This window comes from Bombina bombina, chromosome 5, assembly GCF_027579735.1.
Source record: "Bombina bombina isolate aBomBom1 chromosome 5, aBomBom1.pri, whole genome shotgun sequence".
Taxonomy (NCBI): Eukaryota; Metazoa; Chordata; class Amphibia; order Anura; family Bombinatoridae; genus Bombina; species Bombina bombina.
In genome coordinates, this window is record NC_069503.1 from 56,741,195 (window position 1) to 56,763,516 (window position 22,322).

Sequence of the window (22,322 nt, forward strand, 5' to 3'; positions counted from 1 at the left end):
AGAATTAGGCTTGCGAGGGCGCAAAATGCCAAAGTATATTGCGTCATTTTGGAGCAAAGTTATGTTCGATGACGCAAATTCATAATTTCCGGCATCTTAATCGACGCTGAGTCCTTTCACAAGGTTGCGTTTTGAATGACGCGAGTGTGTGATTTCCGGATGTTGTTAGCGCCCCAAAAAAATTTCTGTTTATGTTGTGCGTCATACTTGGCGCCAAATATTTTCATTATTTAAGACCCCATTCCTATATGCGTCTTGCCTTCTTTCTCTATCAGAGGGCTATGCTGCTTGCATTTTTTCCCCATTCCTGAAACTGTCATATAAGGAAATTTATAATTTTGCTTTATATGTTGTTTTTTCTCTTACATTTGCAAGATGTCTCAATCTGATCCTGTCTCAGAAATCACTGTTGGAATCCTGCTGTCTGATAACAGTTCTACCAAAGCTAAGTGCATTTGTTGTAAACTTGTGGAGATTATATCTCCAGGTGAGGTTTGTAATAGTTGTCATGATAAACTTTTACATGCAGAGAATGTGTCCATCAGTAATAGTACATTGCCTCTTGCTGTTCCTTCAACATCTAATGTACAATATATACCTGTGAATTTAAAATAATTTATTTCTGATTCTATTCAGAAGGCTTTGTCTGCCATCCCACCTTCTAATAAACATAAAAGGTCTTTTAAAACTTCTCATAAAGTTGATGAAATTTCAAATGACCGACAACATACTGAATTATCCTCCTCTGATGAGGATCTATCTGATTCAGAAGATCCTTCCTCAGATATTGAAACTGACAAATCTACTTATTTATTTAAAATGGAGTATATTCGTTCTTTTTTAAATGAAGTGTTGATTACATTGGATATTGAGGAAGCTAGTCCTCTTGATATTAAAACTAGTAAACGTTTAAATTCTGTTTATAAACCTCCTGTCGATACTCCAGAGGTTTTTCCAGTTCCTGATGCTATTTCTGATATGATTTCTAAGGACTGGTACTTCTTATATTCCTTCTTCAAGGTTTAAAAAAAGGAAATTTATGCTTACCTGATATTTCTTTTATGATATGACGAGTCCACGGATTTCATCCTTACTTATGGAATATCGCCTCCTGGTCAGCAGGAGGAGGCAAAGAGCTCCACAGCAGAGCTGCATAAATAGCTCCTCCCCTCCCTCCCACTCCAGTCATTCGAACAAAGTTAGGAACAGAAAGGAAAAGCCAAGGAGCATAGGTGACTGAAGTTTAACCAAAAGAAAAACCTGTCTCTAAAAGAAACGGCAGGGAGGGCCGTGGACTCATCCTATCATAAAAGAAATAAATTTATCAGGTAAGCATAAATCTCCTTTTCTTTTACAAGATATGACGAGTCCACGGATTTCATCCTTACTTATGGGATACAATACCAAAGCTATAGAACACGGATTAAATGGAGGGACAAGACAGGGACCTAAACAGAAGACACCACTGCTTGAAGAACCTCTCTCCCAAAAACAGCCTCAGACGAGGCAAAAGTATCACATTTGGAAAAAGTGTGAAGAGACGACCAAGTTGCAGCCTTGCAAATCTGTTCAACAGAAGCATCGTGTTTAAATGCCCATGATGAAGCCACAGCCCTAGTGGAATGAGCCGTAATCCATTCAGGAGGCTGCTGTCCAGCAGTCTCATATGCAAAATGGATGATACTCTTCAGCCAAAGAGAGAGGTAGCCGTAGCTTTCTGACCCCTACGCTTCCCAGCAAAAACAACAAATAATGAAGATGTTTGACGAAATAGTCGCCTGCAAATAGAACTTCAAGGCACGGACTACATCCAAATTATGTAACAGATGCTCCTTCTTAGAAGAAGGGTTAGGACACAAGGAAGGAACAACAATTTCCTGATTAATATTTTTGTTAGAAACAAACTTAGGAAGAAAACCAGGTTTGGTTCGTAACACCACCTTATCAGAATGGAAAATAATATAAGGAGAATCACATTGTAAAGCCAAAAGCTCAGAAACTCCTCAAGCAGAAGAAATAGCAACCAAAAATAAAACTTTCCAAGATAATAACTTAACATCTATGGAATGCATGGGTTCAAAAGAAACCCCTTGAAGAACATTAAGAACTAAATTCAAACTCCAAGGAGGAGAAATCGGTCTAAACACAGGCCGAATTCTAGTCAGAGCCTGACAAAAAGATTGAACGTCTGGAACATCCGCCACACACTTGTGTAACAAAATAGACAAAGCAGAAATCTGTCCCTTTAAGGAACTAGCTTACAATCCTTTCTCCAAACCTTCTTGGAGAAAAGATAAAATCCTGGGAATCCTAACCCTACTCCATGAGTAGCCCTTGAATTTGCACCAAAAAAGATATTTACGCCATGTCTTATGGTAAATTCTTCTAGTAACAGGCTTGCGTGCCTGAATCAAGGTATCAATGACCGCATCAGAGAACCCCCCGCTTAGATAAAATCAAGCGTTCAATCTCCAAGCAGTCAACTGCAGAGAAATTGGATTTGGATGAAGGAAGGGTTCCTGAATAGAAGGTCCTGCCTCAATGGAAACTTCCACAGCGGCAGAGAGGACATGTCCACCAGATCGGCATACCAAGTCATGTGACGCCACGCAGGAGCAATTAGAATCACCAAAGCCCTTTCCTGTTTGATCCGTGCAATCACCCGGGGAAGGTGCTGCTAAGGCATCTATCAGTTCGGCCTGAGGATCCCTGGACCTGGATCCGTATCTCGGGAGCTTGGAATTCTGATGAGACGCCATCAGATCTAATTCTTGTCTGCCCCACCTGAGAATCAGGGTGGCAAAGATCTCCGGATGGAGTTCCCATTCCCCCGGATGAAAAATCTGTCTGCTCAAAAAATCCACCTCCCAGTTGTCCACTCCTGGGATGTAGATTGCTGACAGATAACAAGAGTGAGGCTCCGCCCACCGAATTATCTTGGATACTTCTGTCATCGCTAAGGAACTTCTTGTTCCTCCCTGATGATTGATGTAAGCCACAGTCGTGATGTTGTCTGAGTGAAATCAGATGAATTTGGCCGAAGCCAACTGAGGCCAAGCCTGAAGTGCATTGAATATTGCTCTCAACTCCTGAATATTGATTGGAAGTAGAGATTCCGACCAAGTTCCCAAACCTGAGCCTTCAGGGAATTCCAGACTGCACCCCCATCCTAGTAGACTGGCGTCCGTTGTCACTATCACCCATGAAGGTCTGCAGAAGCATGTCCCTTGGGACAGATGATCCAGCGACAACTACCAAAGAAGAGAGTCTCTTGTCTCCTGATCCAGATCTATCTGAGGAGACAAATCTGCATAATCTCCATTCCACTGACTGAGCATGCGCAGTTGTAGAGGTCTGAGATGAAAACGAGCAAACGGAATGATGTCCTTTGCCGCCACCATCAATCCAATTACTTCCATGCACTGAGCCACCGATGGTCGAGGATTGGACTGAAGGGCTCAGCATGTATTCAGAATCTTTAACTTTCTGACTTCCGGCAAGAAAATTTTAATGGATATAGAGTCTATTAGAGTTCCCAGGAAAGGAACCCTTGTCTGTGGAATAAGAGAACTCTTTTCTAGATTCACCTTCCACCCGTGAATCCTTAGAAAGGACAGAACCATGTCGGTATGAGACTTTGTCAGTTGATAAGAAGACGCCTGGATCAGAATATCGTCCAGATAAGGTGTCACTGCAATGCCCCACGGTCTGAGAACTGCAAGAAAGGACCCTAGAACCTTCGTGAAGATACTGGGTGCCGTGGCCAACCTGAATGGAAGAGCCACAAACTGAAAATGTTTGTCCAAGAAGGCAAACCTTAGGAACTGGTGATGAACTTTGTGGATAGGAATATGAAAATATGCATCCTTTAAAGGAACAGTCTACACCTTGGTCATCTTAAAGTCTTACTTTAGATTAAGCTGCAAATAGCCTCATGCACCTTTTCTATATCATGCAGCAGGAATAGTAAAAATGTTATTTTAAAATGAATAGTGCTTCTGGCTACTTTGAAATAGCTGCCAAGCTCAGCCCACTGATGACATCAGGATCTGGGCTGCATATGGCATCCAATTACTAAAGGCTCACTAGTTGAATCCAACAGACTGTCAATGCTATTCAGCAGAGTGCCTAGATACAGCCCAGATAGTGATGTCATCAGTGGGCTGAACTTGGCAGCCATTTCAAACTGGACAGAAACACTATTGATTTTAAAATAGCCTTTTTACTGTTCCTGCTGCATTATATAGAAAAGGTGCAGGCTATTTGCAGTTAATCTAAGATAAGACTTTAAGATGACCAATGTGTAGACTGTCCCTTTAAGTCCACGGTAGTCATATATTGACCCTCCTGGATCAATGGAAGAATTGTCCAAATAGTTTCCATCTTGAAGGATAGAACTCTGAGAAACTTGTTTACTCTTGAGATCTAAAATGGGTCGAAACGTTCCCTCTTTCTTGGAAACCACAAAAAGATTTGAGTAAAACCCCTGCCCCTGTTCCTGTATTGGAATGGGACAAATTAGTCCCATGGTGAAGAGGTCTTCTACACAACGTAAGAACTCCTCTCTTTTTATCTGGTCTGCAGACAATCGTGAAAGAAGAAACCGTCCCCTTGGGGAGGAATTTTTTAACTCCAACTGATACCCTTGAGACACGATTTCTAGTGTCCAGGGATCCTGAAAATCTCTTATCCAAGCCTGGACAAAGAGACAAAGTCTGCAACCTACCAGATCCGGTCCCAGATCGGGAGCCGCCCCTTCATGCTGTCTTGGTAGCAGCGGCAGGCTTCTTGGGTTGTTTACCCTTGTTCCAACCCTGGTTAAGTTTCCAAGTGGGTTTGGCTTGAGAATAATTCCCTTCCTGTTTAAACGAAGAGGAAAAGGGGATTCCCTTGAAGTTTCAAAAGGAACGAAAATTATTTTGTCATCCCCTTTGATTAGCTGATTTGTCCTGAGGAAGGCGGTGACGCTTACCTCCCGTAATATCAGAAATTATCTCTTTCAAGTCAGGCCCAAACAGGGTCTTACCCTTGAAAGGAATCGCCAAGAGCTTTGATTTAGAGGACACATCTGCAGACCAAGATTTAAACCATAAAGGCTCTGCATGCTAAAATGGAAAATCCTGAATTCTTAGCCGTTAATTTGGCGATCTGGAAGGCTGCATCCGTAATAAAAGAATTAGCCAGCTTAAGGGCCTTAATTCTATCAATTATGTCTTCTAAGGGAGTCTCAACCTTAAGGGACTCTTCTAGAGCGTCGAACCAAAAGGCCACCGCAATTGTGACTGTTACAATGCAGGCGGTCGGTTGATGAATATATAGCTTTTTTAGAAGACCCTCCAACTTTTTATCCATAGGGTCTTTGAAAGCACAACTGTCCTCGATACGGATAGTCGTATGCTTTGCCAGTGTAGAAATAGCTCCCTCCACCTTAGGAACCATTTGCCAAGAGTCCCGAACGGTGTCAGCTATAGGGTACATTCTCTTAAAAATAGGGGAAGGGGAGAACGGGATACCCGGTCTCTCCCATTCTCTTGTAGTAATTTCCAAAATTCTCTTAGGCACCGGAAACACATCGGAATAAGCAGGAACCTCTAAGTATTCGTCCATCTTACTCAATTTCTCTTGCAGAACCACAATAGAGTCACAGTCGTCCAAAGTCACCAAAACCTCTCGTAACAAAAGGCGGAGGTGTTCAAGTTTAAATCTGAAGGACATGACGTCCGAATCTGTCTGGGGTAATGCACTTCCTGAATCAAACAGTTCCCCCTCAGACAAGACCTCCCTACCCCCCAAATCAGAGCCCTGGGAAGGTATATCGAAGATAGCTATTAAAGCATCAGAATTTGCAGGGACCCCATGGGCCTCTGTCCTGCTGAGTTTGCCTTGTAGCACTGGCAACTTAGATACAACTTCTGTGAGAGTGGATGACATGACTGCAGCCATATCCTGCAAAGTAAATGAGCAGACGCCGTTGAAGAACATGGCGGCGCTTGCGCGGGCATTAAAGGCTGTGACGCTTGGGGAGAAACATGCGACATACCCTCAATCTCATCAGTCTGAGGACATTCATTAGATATATCTTTATTAAAGATAATTTGCTCTTTACACTGTAAAGCCCTCTCAATACATGGGGGACAAAGTGTAACAGAAGGTTCCACAATGGCATTCAAACACACACACTCTGTTCAAGGTCATCCATTTTTTACAACCTCAACAAAAGTAGTTTTGGTCAAAAAACACTGACAATATAAATATTGTACTGTCTCTTTAAGTAAACAATCTGAATTAACTTAATATGTAAGGCAGAGGATTACCAGCCCGCTTTACATAGCTGGCTCACAAAAATTTGCAAAGTGTTTTGTATAATATAAGAAACACAATTCTCTGCACAATGATTTTTATAGAAAAATACATTTGAAAATAAACGTAGTCACCTCACCGCAGCGGTTCCTACCTGCCTCCAAGTGACCACCTAACTCTGCAAACACGGCACTCCTAAAGTCGCTTGTCAAGTATCACCACAAGCAGATATAGGAGCCATGAGGAGATGCTGCCATACCGGAACAGAATAGTAACTGCGCTGTCAAAGCGCACGTAACATAGGCCCTGCCCTTCATGAGCATAAACCTCAGTCAATCACCACAGAATGCCACCATGTACAGAAACCTTTCAATAAACATATACCCTCCGGAACCTGTCCCCAGCGTCAGCCAAAACAGTATAGGGCACGCACACACAACATGTATCCCAGTGCTAGGCTATTATGCCAGATGTCTGGATATACTGTTAGAGGGGATCAATATAATGACGCAAGTACAGTTAGTCTGAGATATGCTAGCAGCCCCAGAATGAGGAACAGCATAACAACTTCACAGTGTCAAGAGGTCCACTCTTCCTCCTGAGGTCCTGTGAAAGTAGAAAAGTCTTAGTTACAATCCTCTAAGACCATACACAGAGAACGCAGCACAACATGGGAGGCGCAGTGGAGACAAAAATCCACCAGTTCCCATAGTCTAAAAGACTATTCAGAAGCTGCTCTGTAATAAAATAGCACACTTTGGCACAATTTAAAAATAAAAAACTCTTGATTGAAGAATCTAAACTAACACCTCACTTTGTGATCGTGTATAATTAGTGCGCCAACGGTCTGATAGCTACTGTCTGTATGACAATAAAACAATATCACAGTGTATAAAAAATCTAAATATATAACTATCTGATACAAATCATTATATAAAACACCCCCGATTAAATTAGGATACAAATGAGTTATTAAAAAACAAATAAATTGTTCTTAGATAGTAATAGTGATAACGTGATACAGTGGTGTCTTGGCAGCAAACACCCCAAATTATTAAGGTGATAAAACTGCAAGGCACTATAAATAATAAACACAGCAAAGTGGTAGAATCATTAAATGATATAGTGAAATAGTCCCAATAATCAGAGTTCAAAATATTACATAAATGATGGGCGTAATGTCCAAATCACAGTAGGCAGGCTCTTCTCCAAAAAGTTCCCTGTTGGTGACCCAGGGGTGGATACTATATAGAAAAAAAGATAAAAGAAGGCGCCAACATAGTGCGGTTACCAATGAGATGGGACACGCTTAGTAAATGTACCAAATACTCACAGGATAAAAGACACTTGAGAAGTGTCACAGGTGCCTCCTGGACTCTCAGAGTTGTCCAGCTAACTCCCACTCCACTGTGGTGGTGAGGTTCCGCTTATCTCTGCCGATTTAGATGGCTCCGCTGGTGGTTCTGACTCCCAGTCAATGTTCCAAAAGGACTCTCTTGCGGTTTCCCCAAATCCAGTTATCCAGTTATGAACCGTGTTCTCCGGTAGGAGGTATTACAGCAAGGAAAAAAGTAGTTTGTATAGTGGTAACAAACTACAATATTGGCAATAAAGATATCAAGAAAAGAAAGTTCGTGGCTGCAGTTATAAAATCATAAAAGACTTTATTTACACAACGTTTCTCGGTCTGTACGTGACCGTTTCCTCAGGTGCATAAGTGTATCTTTGTATTTGATACACTTATGCACCTGAGGAAACGGTCACGTACAGACCGAGAAACGTTGTGTAAATAAAGTCTTTTATGATTTTATAACTGCAGCCACGAACTTTCTTTTCTTGATATCTTTATTGCCAATATTGTAGTTTGTTACCACTATACAAACTACTTTTTTCCTTGCTGTAATACCTCCTACCGGAGAACACGGTTCATAACTGGATAACTGGATTTGGGGAAACCGCAAGAGAGTCCTTTTGGAACATTGACTGGGAGTCAGAACCACCAGCGGAGCCATCTAAATCGGCAGAGATAAGCGGAACCTCACCACCACAGTGGAGTGGGAGTTAGCTGGACAACTCTGAGAGTCCAGGAGGCACCTGTAACACTTCTCAAGTGTCTTTTATCCTGTGAGTATTTGGTACATTTACTAAGCGTGTCCCATCTCATTGGTAACCGCACTATGTTGGCGCCTTCTTTTATCTTTTTTTCTATAACACCTCACTTTACCTCTTCCTATCACTAACACAGGCAAAGAGAATGACTGGGGAGGGAGGGAGCTATTTATGCAGCTCTGCTGTTGAGCTCTTTGCCTCCTCCTGCTGACCAGGAGGCGATATCCTATAAGTAAGGATGAAATCTGTGGACTCGTCATATCTTGTAAAAGAAATTGTATCCTTTGCCAGCAGTTACATTGGAGTTTTGGGAAAAGATCCCCAAAGGTGATGGGGCTATTTCTACTCTTGCTAAACGTACTACTATTCCTATGGAAGATAGTACTTCTTTGAAAGATCCTTTAGACAGGAAACTTGAATCTTATCTAAGGATAGCCTATTTATATTTGGGTCATCTTCTCAGGCCTGCAATTTCTTTGGCTGATGTTGCAGGTGCATCAACGTTTTGGTTGGAAAATTTAGCGCAACAAGAATTGGATTCTGATTTGTCTAGCATTGTTCGCTTGCTTCAACATGCTAGTCAGTTTATTTGTGATGCCATTTTTTATATCATCAAAATTGATGTTAAATCTATGTCTTTAGCTATTTTAGCTAGAAGAGCTTTGTGGCTTAAATTTTGGAATGCTGACATGACATGAAGTCCTGATTGCTATCTCTTTCTTTCCAAGGTAATAAGTTATTTGGTTCTTAGTTGGATTCAATTATTTCAGTCGGCCTTCCTCTTTCCTGCCTCTCCCCCCTTCAATCCATCCTAAATGCCTCCGCCAGGCTGATCCACCTTTCCCGTCGATCTGCATCTGCTGCACCTCTCTGCGAGTCCCTTCACTGGCTCCCCATTCTCAACAGATTTAAATTCAAAATTCTCACCCTTATATACAAAGCTCTCACCAACACCGCTCCCCTCTACCTAGCCTCTCTAATACACAATTATACTCCAGCCCGTCCACTAAGATCCAACAATGACCCGCTCCTTGCATCTGCAACTATCACCTCTTCTCATGCTAGACTGCAGGACTTCTGTCGTGCAGCACCTACCCTCTGGAACACTCTCCCTTGTGTTGTCAGGCTTTGCCCTAATCTGTCTTCCTTTAAATGTTCCCTGAAGACTTTTCTGTTCAGGGAAACCTACCACCCAACTCAATAATAAATTAACTTCACTTACCTAAGATTTCCCTCATCTAACTCTGTATTGACATCTTTCCAAATCTTGCAGTCCTCACCTCCTGTTTCTCGACCTCCTACCCTTCTAGATTGTAAGTTCCCACGGGAATAGGGCCCTCAATCCCTCCTGTATGTGTTTGTAAATTTTGTCCTGTCTTTTACAAGTCTTGTATTGTTTTATTTAAATGACTATCCATGGACAGCGCTGCGGAATATGTTGGTGCTTCATAAATAAAGTATAATAATAATAATTTCAACTGTCACTTGGGGGAAGGGAGTTTTTTTGCCTCAGGATAAAAGACCTAAGGGTAAATCTAAAGCTTCTAACCATTTTTGTTCCTTTTGACAAAATAAGGAACAAAAACCTAATCCTTCCCCCAAGGAATCTGTTTCCAATTGGAAACCTTCAAATTGGAATAAATCCAAGCCATTTAAGAAACCAAAGACAGCCCCCAAGTCCGCATGAAGGTGCGGCCCTCATTCCAGCTCAGCTGGTAGGGAGCAGATTAAAATTTTTCAAGGATGTTTGGACAAATTCTGTCCAAAATCAATGGATTCTGAGTGTTGTCTCTCAGGGGTACCGAATAGGATTCAGAGTAAGACCTCCTGTGAGAAGATATTTTCTCTCACACATCACAGCAAATCCAGTAAAAGCTCAGGCTTTCCTGAAGTGTGTTTCAGACCTGGAGTTTTCAGGGGTAATCATGTCAGTTCCGTTTCAGGAAAAGGGTCTGGAGTTTTATTCAAATCTATTCATTGTCCCAAAGAAAGAAAATTCATTCAGACCAGTTCTGGATCTAAAAATTTTGAATCGTTATGTAAGAGCACCAACTTTCAAAATGGTGACTAGAAGGACTATTCTGTCTTTTGTTCAGCAAGGGCATTATATGTCCACAATAGACTTAAAGGATGCATATCTTCATATTCCTATTCATCCAGATCATTATTAGTTTCTGAGATTCTCTTTTCTAGACAAGCATTACCAATCTGTTGCTCTTCCTTTGCCCTAGCGAAAGCTCCAAGAATCTTTTCAAAGGTTCTCGTGCCCTATTCTCTGTAATCAGAGAGCGAGGTATTGCAGTGTTTCCTTATTTGGATGATATCTTGGTACTAGCTCAGTCTTTACATTCTGCAGAATCTCACACAAATCAACTAGTGTTGTTTCTTCAAAAACATGGTTGGAGGATCAATTTACCAAAAAGTCCTTTGATTCCTCAGACAAGGGTCACCTTTTTAGGTTTCCAGATAGTTTCAGTGTCCATTACTCTGTCTCTAACAGACAAGAGACATTTAAAATTGGTTGCAGCCTGTCGGAACCTTCAGTCTCATTCATTCCTTTCAGTAGCTATGTGCATGGAAGTTTTAGGTCTCATGACTGCAGCATCGGACGCGATCCCCTTTGCTAGTTTTCATGAGACCTCTACAGCTTTATATGCTAAACCAATGGTGCAGGGATTATACAAGGATATCACAATTAATATCCTTAAATCACAATGTTCGACTATCTCTGACTTGGTGGTTAGATCACCATCGTATAGTTCTAGGGGCCTCTTTTGTTCGTCCAACCTGGACTGTGATCACAACAGATGCAAGTCTTTCAGGTTGTGGAGCTGTTTGGGGATCTCTGACAGCACAAGGAGTTTGGAAATCTCAAGAGGCGATTTTCAGGGTTCTTCAGTTTTGTCCTCTGTTGAAGAGAGAACCGTTCATTTGTTTTCAGACAGATAATATCACTACTGTGGCATATGTCAATCATCAGGGTGGGACTCACAGTCCCCAAGCTATGAAAGAAGTATCCCGGATGCTTGCTTGGGTGGAATCCAGCTCCTGTCTAATTTCTATGGTTCATATCCCAGGTATAGACAATTGGGAAGCGGATTATCTCAGCCGTCAGACTTTACATCCAGGGGAGTGGTCCCTCCATCCATATGTGTTTTCTAAGGTTGTTCAGATGTGGGGTCTTCCAGAAATAGATCTGATGGCTTCTCATCTAAACAAGACACTTCCCAGGTACTTGTCCAGGGATCCTCATGCAGAAGCAGTGGATGCATTGACACTTCCTTGGTGTTATCAACCTGCTTATATTTTCCCGCCTTTAGTTCTTCTTCCAAGAGTGATCTCCAAAATCATCATGGAGCAATTGTTTGTGCTGCTGGTGGCTCCAGTATGGCCTCACAGGTTTTGGTATGCAGATCTTGTTCGGATGTCCAGTTGCCAACCTTGGCCACTTCCTTTAAGGCCGGAACTTCTGTCTCCAGGTCCATTTTTCCATCAGGATCTCAAATCATTAAATTTGAAGGTATGGAAATTGAACGCCTAGTGCTTAGTCATAGAGGTTTCTCTGACTCAGTGATTAATATTATGTTACAGGCTCATAAATATGTTTCTAGAAAGATTTATTATCGAGTTTGGAAGACTTACATTTCATGGTGTTCCTCTCATAAATTCTCTTGGCATTCTTTTATAATTCCTAGAATTTTACAGTTTCTTCAGGATGGTTTGGATAAGGGTTTGTCTGCAAGTTCCTTGAAGGGACAAATTTCTGCTCTTTCTGTTTTATTTCACAGAAAGATTGTTAAGCTTCATGATATTCACTGTTTTGTTCAGGCTTTGGTTCGTATCAAGGCTGTCATTAAATCAATCTCTCCTCCTTGGCATCTTAATTTGGTTTTGAAGGCTTTACAGGCTCCTCCATTTGAGCCTATGCATTCTTTGGACATTAAAATACTTTCTTGGAAAGTGTTGTTTCTTTTGGCCATCTCTGCTGCTAGAAGAGTTTCTGAATTATCTGCTCTCTCTTGTGAATCTCTTTTTCTGATTTTTCATCAGGATAAGGCAGTTTTGAGGACTTCATTTAAATTCTTGCCTAAGGTTGTGAATTCTAACATTAATAGAGAAATTGATGTCCCTTCCTTGTGTCCTAATCCTAAGAATTCTTTGGAGAGATCTTTCCATTCTTAGGATATGGTGAGAGCTCTGAAATATTATGTTGAAGCTACTAAAGATTTCTGAAAGACTTCTAGTCTATTTGTTATCTTTTCTGGTTCTAGGAAAGGTCAGAAGGCTTCTGCCGTTTCCTTAGCATCGTGGTTAAAGCTTTTGATTCTTCAAGCTTATTCAGAGTCGGATGAAGCCCCGCCTCAGAGAATTACAGCTCATTATAATAGAGGAGTCTCCACTTTGTGGGCTTTTAGGAATGAAGCTTCAGTTGATCAGATTTGCAAAGCAGCAACTTGGTCTTCTTTGCATACATTTACTAAATTCTACCATTTTGATGTATTTGCTTCTTCGGAAGCAGTTTTTGGTAGAAAAGTTCTTCAGGCAGCTGTTGCAGTTTGATTCTACTTTTGAGAATAAACCTATTTTGGGTTGTGGATTAATTTGCTTCAGCGGAAAAGGACTGTTTTTTATTTTATTCCTCCCTCTCAAGTGTCTCTTGCGTGGAGTTCCACATCTTGGGTATTGCTATCCCATACGTCACTAGCTCATGGACTCTTGCCAATTACATGAAAGAAAACATGATTTATTTAAGAACTTACCTGATAAATTAATTTCTTTCATATTGGCAAGAGTCCATGAGGCCCACCCTTTTTATGGTGGTTATGATTTTTTTGTATAAAGCACAATTATTACCAAATTCCTTTGTTGATGCTTATTACTCCTTTCTTTATCACCCAATACTTGGCTATTCGTTAAATTGAATTGTGGGTCTGGTGAGGGGTGTATTTATAGGCATTTTGAGGTTTGGGAAACTTTGCCCCTCCTGGTAGGATTGTATATCCCATACGTCAAAGTGGGCGGAGCTTGGCAGCCATTTCAAAGTGGCCAGAAACAATTTTTTACTGTTCCTGCTGCATGATATAGAAAAGGTGCAGGAGGCTATTTGAAGCTTAATCTAAGGTAAGAATTTAAGATGACTAAGGTGTAGACTGTCCCTTTAACTCCTGCAAAGTCAGTTATAGAGCAGCAATGTACTACTGGGAGCTAGCTGAGCATATCTGAAGAGCCAATGACAAGAAGCACATGTGTGTAGCCACCAGTCAGCTCTCAGTAGTACATAAAAGAAGAAGTTAAATTAAAATGACACATTCTATCTGAATCATGAAAGTGTACTTTCCTATCCCTTTAAGTATGATTTAAGTAACAGAAAATGCCTGTGTATAAAGTCTTGCTGATGATTAATAATCTGGGTTGGTGTAGGTCGGGGGGTTAATTTAATATTGTTTTATGTACTGTTAAAGGGACAGTAAAGTCAATAATAAACTTAAATGGACTGGATAGGACATGACATGTCAATTTTTTTTTCCAATTTACATATTTTATCATTTGTGCTTAGTTCTCTTAGTATCCTTTGTTAAAGAGTAATCCTAGGTTAACTCAGGAGCGTGCACGTATCTTCACACAGCAGAGTTTGCAAGAAGATTTATAGCATTGTTATACATAGTTACAAACACTGCTGCACAGAGTATAAATACACGTGCTCACCCCTAAACTCATATAATATCAGCCTCCTAGGTTTACTCTATAACAAAGGATACCAAAAGAACGAAGCAAATTAGATAATAGAAGTAAATTGGAAAGTTGTATAAAATTGCTGATCTATCTGATTTATCAGCATTTAACTTTGACTGTCAGATTTGGCTTCTGTCTTTGATAATGTTTTCCTAATTATTCTGTGATATCCTGTTTTTAATAATACAAAAAAACACAAAATACAGGAGACCCTCGGTTTACAACGGTTCAATTTGCGCCGTTTCAGAATAACAGCGTTTTTTTTCCATTCATGTGACTGCTATTGAAAAGTATTGAGACGCAGTGCATTGATTAAAATAGCCAGTAGGCGGAGCTGTCTGCTTGTGTTGCAGCAAAGCTATGCAAAGCCAAGCACACAGGCAGGCTGAAATTAATCAGTTTATCTAGACCTGAGCTATTGAGCAGCTTTCAAAGGTAAAAGCTCTTCCTGTCTATAAATCAGTGCAGATTGGAGTACATAGAAAGAACTGTTTGCAAAAAAAATGCAAGTAAAGTCTGTGTTGTGTGATTTTATTAGGTTTATAATGCTGTTTTAGCAAATGTTTTTGTTTATTTAACTTAGTTTAATTATATATTCTGTGTTGTGTGATTATTTAATTAGGTTTATAATGCTGTTTAGCATTTAAAGTCTTCATTTCAAAGCTTTAAAAATAATGTATTAGGTGTTACTTATGATAATAATCACTTTTTATTTGCATTAAAAAACATTACATATAATTATATAGTAAAAAGCAGCATTACATGATATATGCACACAATGGTATAAATATACCTAACACTTTTGCTCTTGATACAAAGGGATTTATCAGACATATAATGTTCCCTTTATATATACAGCATGTGCTATTATCAGTTCTTGTGGCTTCTAACTAACATGAAAACACCTAACAGACATAATATCAAATTACAGAACATGACATACATATTACATACCCAGTATACATGTAGGTTATAGTAGCCTATTAAACTGATTATGATCACGTATGTACCGGTTACTGATATTGTGTCTCATTAAATAAAATTAGTCTCCCCTCAGTAATTCCTCTGGTATATAACATGTACAATGCTAAGCATCTATTGCTATAAGGAAATGTTTATACACAAGATGTGCACATTAAATATATCTCCCAGATGTCAATCATTTGAGACTGGTGTTCTTGTTTATATTATTCTCTAACACTCTATTCATATAAAGACTCCTTTATTCTGTAACTGTAATTATTTTCTCCCCTATGTAAATCAAACGTACATCTCCTAACACTGGCATATTAATAAACAACACTGTGTTTGTATTCTATCACATTGATATGAGAGAAACTGAGGTGCACATATATAGAGGAACAAAGGACAGAAGGAGAGCACTTCCAATATGGGGCTTTTATAACTGTGATTTAGAACTGTGATTTAGAAAGTATTATTTACAATAGAATCCTTTTTGATGTTTCGATTTAGAGAGTTTGTCCTCTTTATGATAATTGTAAAAAGGTTTGTACACTGTGTATATAAAGTTTATTTGTGTGTAAATATTTGGTGTTTTGTTATACCTGATTTCAATAAAAACCTTTTTTGAACTTTCTACACAAGTGAAAGGGTTTCTCCCTTGTGAATCCTTTCATGTTTTGTCAGATTAGTAATTTGTGTAAAACTTTTTCCACACTCTGTACATGTGTAAGGCTTTTCTCCTGTGTGAATCCTTTCATGCTTTTTCAGACTACTCTTTTCTGTAAAACTTTTTCCACACTCTGTACATGTGAACGGCTTTTCCCCTGTGTGACTCCTTTCATGACTATTCAGATAACCCTTTTGTGTAAAACATTTTCCACACTCTGTACATCTGAAATGCTTTTCCCCTGTGTGAATCCTTTCATGATATTTCAGATGACTAATTTGTGTAAAACCTTTTCCACACTCTGTACATTTGAAAGGCTTTTCTCCTGTGTGACTAATTTCATGATATTTCAGATGACTAATTTGTGTAAAAGCTTTCCCACACTCTGTACATGTGAAAGGCTTTTCTCCTGTGTGAATCCTTTCATGAGTTTTCAGACTATTTATTTGTGTAAAACTTTTTCCACACTCTGTACATGTGAAAGGCTTTTCTCCTGTGTGAATCCTTTCATGCTTTCTCAGATTACTCATATGTGTAAAACTTTTTCCACACTCTGTACATGTGAAAGGTTTTTCTCCTGTGTGAATCCTTTCATGCTTTTTCAGATGACTCATATCTGTAAAACTTTTTCCACACTCTGTACATGTGAAAGGCTTTTCTCCTGTGTGAATCCTTTCATGCTTTTTCAGATCACTCTTTTGTGTAAAACCTTTTCCACACTCTGTACATGTGAAAGGCTTTTCCCCTGTGTGACTCCTTTCATGACTTTTCAGATTACTCATATGTGTAAAACATTTTCCACACTCTGTACATGTGAAAGGCTTTTCTCCTGCGTTATTCTTTTTATGAGTTTTCAGATGATCCATTTGTGTAAAACGTTTTTCACACTCTGTACAGCTAAATGGTTTCTCCCCTGTGTGGGTCCTTTCATGAGCTATAAGTTTTGTCATTCGTGTAAAACTAGATCCACACTCAGGACATGTGTTTGACTTCTTACCTGTGTGAATTTTGTGGTGTTCTAGGAGATGTGAATTACATGTAAAGCTTTTCTCACATTGTGTACATTTGAAAGGTTTCTCCTTTGTGTAAATCATTTGGTTAGGCTGTAGACTTTTCTCTTTTTTAACATTTTTTGAAAACTCAGTAAATGTGTGTGATTTATCCTCAGGGATAATCATTTCACTAGATAAGTCATAAATATTATCGTCTTGTTTGATGACTAAATTACTCTCTGTACATAGTGATTGCTGTCCAGTTCCTGACAATTTATCATCTTCTTTAAATATCTGCTTTGATTTCCACAATGTTTCTGAATAGTCATTGGTGTCTAAGACTATTGGAGTCTGTGGTATCATTCTGATGCTTCCTGTAGTGAAGAAAGCAGGTGAACCATTCATGTGTTTGTCTACATAAAGAGAAATGAAATAAAGACAAATAATAATATTTATTCTTTATAATATAATTCATCTTAATAAAAAAAAAAAACATAATTTATGTAAGAACTTACCTGATAAATTAATTTCTTTCATATTGGCAAGAGTCCATGAGCTAGTGACGTATGGGATATACAATCCTACCAGGAGGGACAAAGTTTCCCAAACCTCAAAATGCCTATAAATACACCCCTCACCACACCCACAATGCAGTATAATGAATAGCCAAGAAGTGGGGTGATAAAGAAAGGAGTAAAAAGCATCAACAAAGGAATTTGGAAATATTTGTACTTTATACAAAAAAAATCATAACCACCATAAAAAGGGTGGACCTCATGGACTCTTGCCAATATGAAATAAATGGATTTATCAGGTAAGTTCTTACATAAATTATGTTTTCTTTCATGTAATTGGCAAGAGTCCATGAGCTAGTGACGTATGGGATAGCAATACCCAAGATGTGGAATTCCACGCAAGAATCACTAGACAGGGAGGGACAAAATAAAAACAGCCATTTCGCTGAAAAAAATAAATCCACAACCCAAATATAAGTTTATTCTCAAAAAAGAAAAACTTAAATCATAAGCAGAAGAATCAAACTGGTAAGCCTTATTGCATTATCTGTCATTTTTATAGGACATTCTATACTATATTTTGCTTTGTTTTTCCACAGGTGGATTATTCGTTCCCTTGGTTTTTTTCTTTACCTATTTTTTACAGCAAAATCACTTTCCTAATATTTGTTGGCACCTGTTTGAAGATTGAGGATTGTTTTTATATACTTTTTCAATACAATTTTTCATTTTTTGCCATGTATGCCACACATTTCGTCAATTTTTGATCACTATTGGAGGATTCCTGTTTTATATTTATTAAAGTTTTTTATTATTTTTTTCCACTAGACTTTCGTCACAATTTTGGATTTGACATTCATTCACTATAGGATTTCTAAAGTTTTCTATTGGATTTGGACTTCCATTTTTTATACTAGGATTCACTACACTGAATTTATAAAATTTTCTCTTTTTTAGGACTTTAGTTTTTGGTCCTATACCACCGGACTGATTGATTTCTAACTATTGGTATACCACTGTTTATATTTGTTTTTACTATCTAATTGCGATTATCTCTAATCATGTTCATGGATCCATGTATTTTGTAATTGTTTTTTACCATTGTCTTTTATCCTTTGTTTTTTATTGCATTGCATTTCGGTTTTAAGATCTGTCCAGACTTATTAAAATAATTTTAGACATTTTTTAGCCAACATCTGGTTTCACACACTCTGTACCTAGCCTCCTTAGGGTAGGCACCTGGGTTCTCTCACTTTCTCCACATTATACTTCTTTCCTCGGGTATAGCTAGGATTACCCGCAACCCAGGCTAATAGGTTCACATCAGGCGCTTAGGCCAACTCACATAGAAGAATCAAACTGAAACAGCTGCCTGAAGAACTTTCCTACCAAAAACTGCTTCCGAAGAAGCAAACACATCAAAATGGTAGAATTTAGTAAATGAATGCAAAATAGACCAAGTTGCTGCTTTGCAAATCTGAACAACAGAAGCTTCATTCCTAAAAGCTCAAGAAGTGGAAACTGATCTAGTAGAATGAGCTGTAATTCTCTGAGGCGGGGCTTTACCCGACTCCAAATAAGCTTGATGAATCAAAAGCTTTAACCAAGATGGTAAGGAAACGGCAGAAGCCTTTTGACCTTTCCTAGAACCAGAAAAGATAACAAATAGACTAGAAGTCTTCCAGAAATCTTTAGTAGCTTCAACATAATATTTCAGAGCTCTCACCACATCCAAAGAATGTAAAAATCTCTCCAAAGAATTCTTAGGATTAGGACACAAAGAAGGGACAACAATTTCTCTATTAATGTTGTTAAAATTCACAACCTTAGGTACGAATTTAAATGAAGTCCACAAAACTGCCTTATCCTGATGAAAAATCAGAAAATGAGATTCACAAGAGAGAGCTGATAATTCAGTAACTCTTCTAGCAGAAGAATTTATGGTCAAAAGGAACAACACTTTCCAGGAAAGTAGTTTAATGTACAAAGAATGCATAGCCTCAAATGGAGGAGCCTGTAAAGCCTTTTAAAACCAAATTAAGACTCCAAGGAGGAGAGATTGATTTAATGACAGGCTTGATATGAACCAAAGCCTGTACAAAACAATGAATATCAGGAAGTTTAGCAATTTTCCTGTGGAATAAAACAGAAAGAGCAGAGATTTGTCCTTTCAAGGAACTTGCAGACAAACCTTTATCCAAACCATCCTGAAGAAACTGTAAAATTCTAGGAATTCTAGAATTTATGAGAAGAACACCATGAAATGTAAGTCTTCCAAACTCGATAATAAATCTTTCTAGAAACAGATTTATGAGCCTGCAACATAGTATTAATCACTGAGTCAGAGAAACCTCAAAGACTAAGCACTAAGCGTTCAATTTCCATACCTTCAAATTTAATTATTTGAGATCCTGATGGAAAAACAGACCTTGAGATAGAAGGTCGGCCTTAATGAAAGTGGCCAAGGTTGGCAACTGGACATCCAAACAAGATCCGCATACCAAAACCTGTGAGGCCATGCTGAAGCCACCAGCAGCACAAACGACTGCTCCATGATGATTTTGGAGATCACTCTTGGAAGAAGAACTAGAGGCGGAAAAATATAAGCCGGTTGATAACACCAAGGAAGTGTCAATGCATCCACTGCTCCCGCCTGAGGATCCCTGGACCTGGACAGGTACCTGGGAAGTTTTTTGTTTAGATGAGAATCCATCAGATCTATTTCTGGAAGCCCCCACATCTGAACAATTTGAGAAAACACATCTGGATGGAGAGACCATTCTCCCGGATTTAAAGTCTGACGACTGAGATAATCCGCTTCCCAATTGTCTATACCAGGGATATGAACAGCAGAAATTTGACAGGAGCTGGATTCCACCCAAACAAGTATCTGAGATACTTCTTTCATAGCTTGAGGACTGTGAGTCCCACCCTGATGATTGACATATGCCACAGTTGTGATAGTCTGTCTGAAAACAAATGAACGATTCTCTCTTCAACAGAGGCCAAAACTGAAGAGCCCTGAGAATTGTACGGAGTACCAAAATATTGATTGGTAATTTTGCCTCTTGAGATTTCCAAACCCCTTGTGCTGTCAGAGATCCCCAAACAGCTCCACAACCTGAAAGACTTGCATCTGTTGTGATCACAGTCCAGGTTGGACGAACGAAAGAGGCCCCTAAAATGATATGATGGTGATCTAACCACCAAGTCAGAGAAAGTCGAACATTGGGATTCAATTATATTAATTGTGATATCCTTGTATAATCCCTGCACCATTGGTTCAGCATACAAAGCTGGAGAGGTCTCATATGAAAATGAGCAAAGGGGATTGCTACCGATGCTGCAGTCATGAGACCTAAAACTTCCATGCACATAGCTACTGAAGGGAATGACTAAGATTGAAGGTTCCGACAGGCTGCAATCAATTTTAAATGTCTCTTGTCTGTTAGAGACACAGTCATGGACACTGAATCTATCTGGAAAGCTAAAAAAGTGACCCTTGTCTGAGGAATCAAAGCACTTTTTGGTAAATTGATCCTCCAACCATGTATTTGAAGAAACAACACTAGTTGATTTGTGTGAGATTCTGCAGAATGTAAAGACTGAGCTAGTACCAAGATATTGTCCAAATAAGGAAACACCACAATACCCCGCTCTCTGATTACAGAGAGTAGGGCATCGAGAACCTTTGAAAAGATTCTTGGAGCTGTTGCTAGGCCAAAAGGAAGAGCAACAAATTGGTAATGCTTGTCTAGAAAAGAGAATCTCAGAAACTGATAATGATCTGGATGAATCGGAATATGAAGATATGCATCCTGTAAGTCTATTGTGGACATGTAATGCCCTTGATGAACAAAAGCCAGAATATTCCTTATAGTCACCATTTTGAAAGTTGGTACTCTTACATAACGATTCAAAGTTTTCAGATCCAGAACTGGTCTGAATGAATGTTCTTTCTTTGGGACAATTAATAGATTTGAATAAAACTCCAGACCCTGTTCCTGAAATGGAACTAGCATGATTACCCCTGAAAACTCCAGGTCTGAGACTGAAGGTTCCGACAGGCTTCAACCAATTTCAAACCTCTTGTCTGTTAGAGACAAAGTCATGGACACTGAATATATCTGGAAAAAAAGGTTACCTTTGTCTGAGGAATCAAGGAACTTTTTGGTAAATTGATCCTCCAACCATGTCTTTGAAGAAACAACACTATTTGATTCACGTGAGATTCTGCAGAACGTAAAGACAGAGAGTACCAAGATGTCGTCCAAATAAGGAAACACCGCAATACCCCGCTCTCTGATTACAGAGAGTAGGGCGCAGAGAACCTTTGAAAAGATTCTTGGAGCTGTTGCTAGGCCAAAAGGAAGAGCAACAAATTGGTAATGCTTGTCTAGAAAAGAGAATCTTAGGAACGGATAGTGATCCGGATGAATCGGAATATGAAGATATGCATCCTGTAAGTCTATTGTGGAAATATAATGCCCTTGCTGAACAAAAGGCAGAATACTCCTTATAGTCACCATTTTGAAAGTTGGTACTCTTACATATCGATTCCAAATCTTTAGATCCAAAACTGGTCTGAATTAATCTTCTTACTTTGGGACAATGAATAGATTTGAATAAAACCCCAGGCCCTGTTCCTGAAAGGAACTGGCAAGATTATCCCTGATAACTCCAGGTCTGAAACACACTTCAGGAAAGCCTGAGCCTTTACTGGGTTCGCTGGAATGTGTGAGAGAAAAAAATCTTCTCACAGGCGGTCTTACTCTGAATCCTATTCTGTACCCCTGAAAGACAATACTCTGGATCAATTTGGTACAAAATCATTGGATTCAAACATCTTTGAAGAATTTTAATCTGCCACCTACCAGCTAAGCTGGAATGAGGGCCGCACCTTCATGCGGATTTGGGGGCTTGCTTTGATCTCTTAAAAAGCTTGGATTTATTCCAATTTGAGGAAGGCTTCCAATTGGAAACAGATTCCTTTGGGGGAAGGATTAGATTTCTGTTCCTTATTATGTCAAAAGGAACGAAAAC

General features: G+C 39.2%; 1 protein-coding gene across 2 annotated transcripts in view; it reads right to left on the reverse strand.

The window, feature by feature from the left end:
- Positions 1 to 14,832: 14,832 nt before the first annotated feature.
- Positions 14,833 to 22,322, reverse strand: part of LOC128659838 (gastrula zinc finger protein XlCGF26.1-like) — a 111,707-nt gene continuing 104,217 nt past the window's right edge. Inside the window, exon 2 of one of the 2 annotated variants that reach the window (XM_053713412.1) lies at positions 14,833 to 16,481. In XM_053713412.1, the coding sequence (XP_053569387.1) occupies positions 15,739 to 16,481 (743 nt within the window). In that variant the 3' untranslated portion in view covers positions 14,833 to 15,738. Of the gene's footprint in view, positions 17,178 to 22,322 lie in introns of both variants that reach the window. The other variant, XM_053713411.1, reaches the window with a different exon arrangement.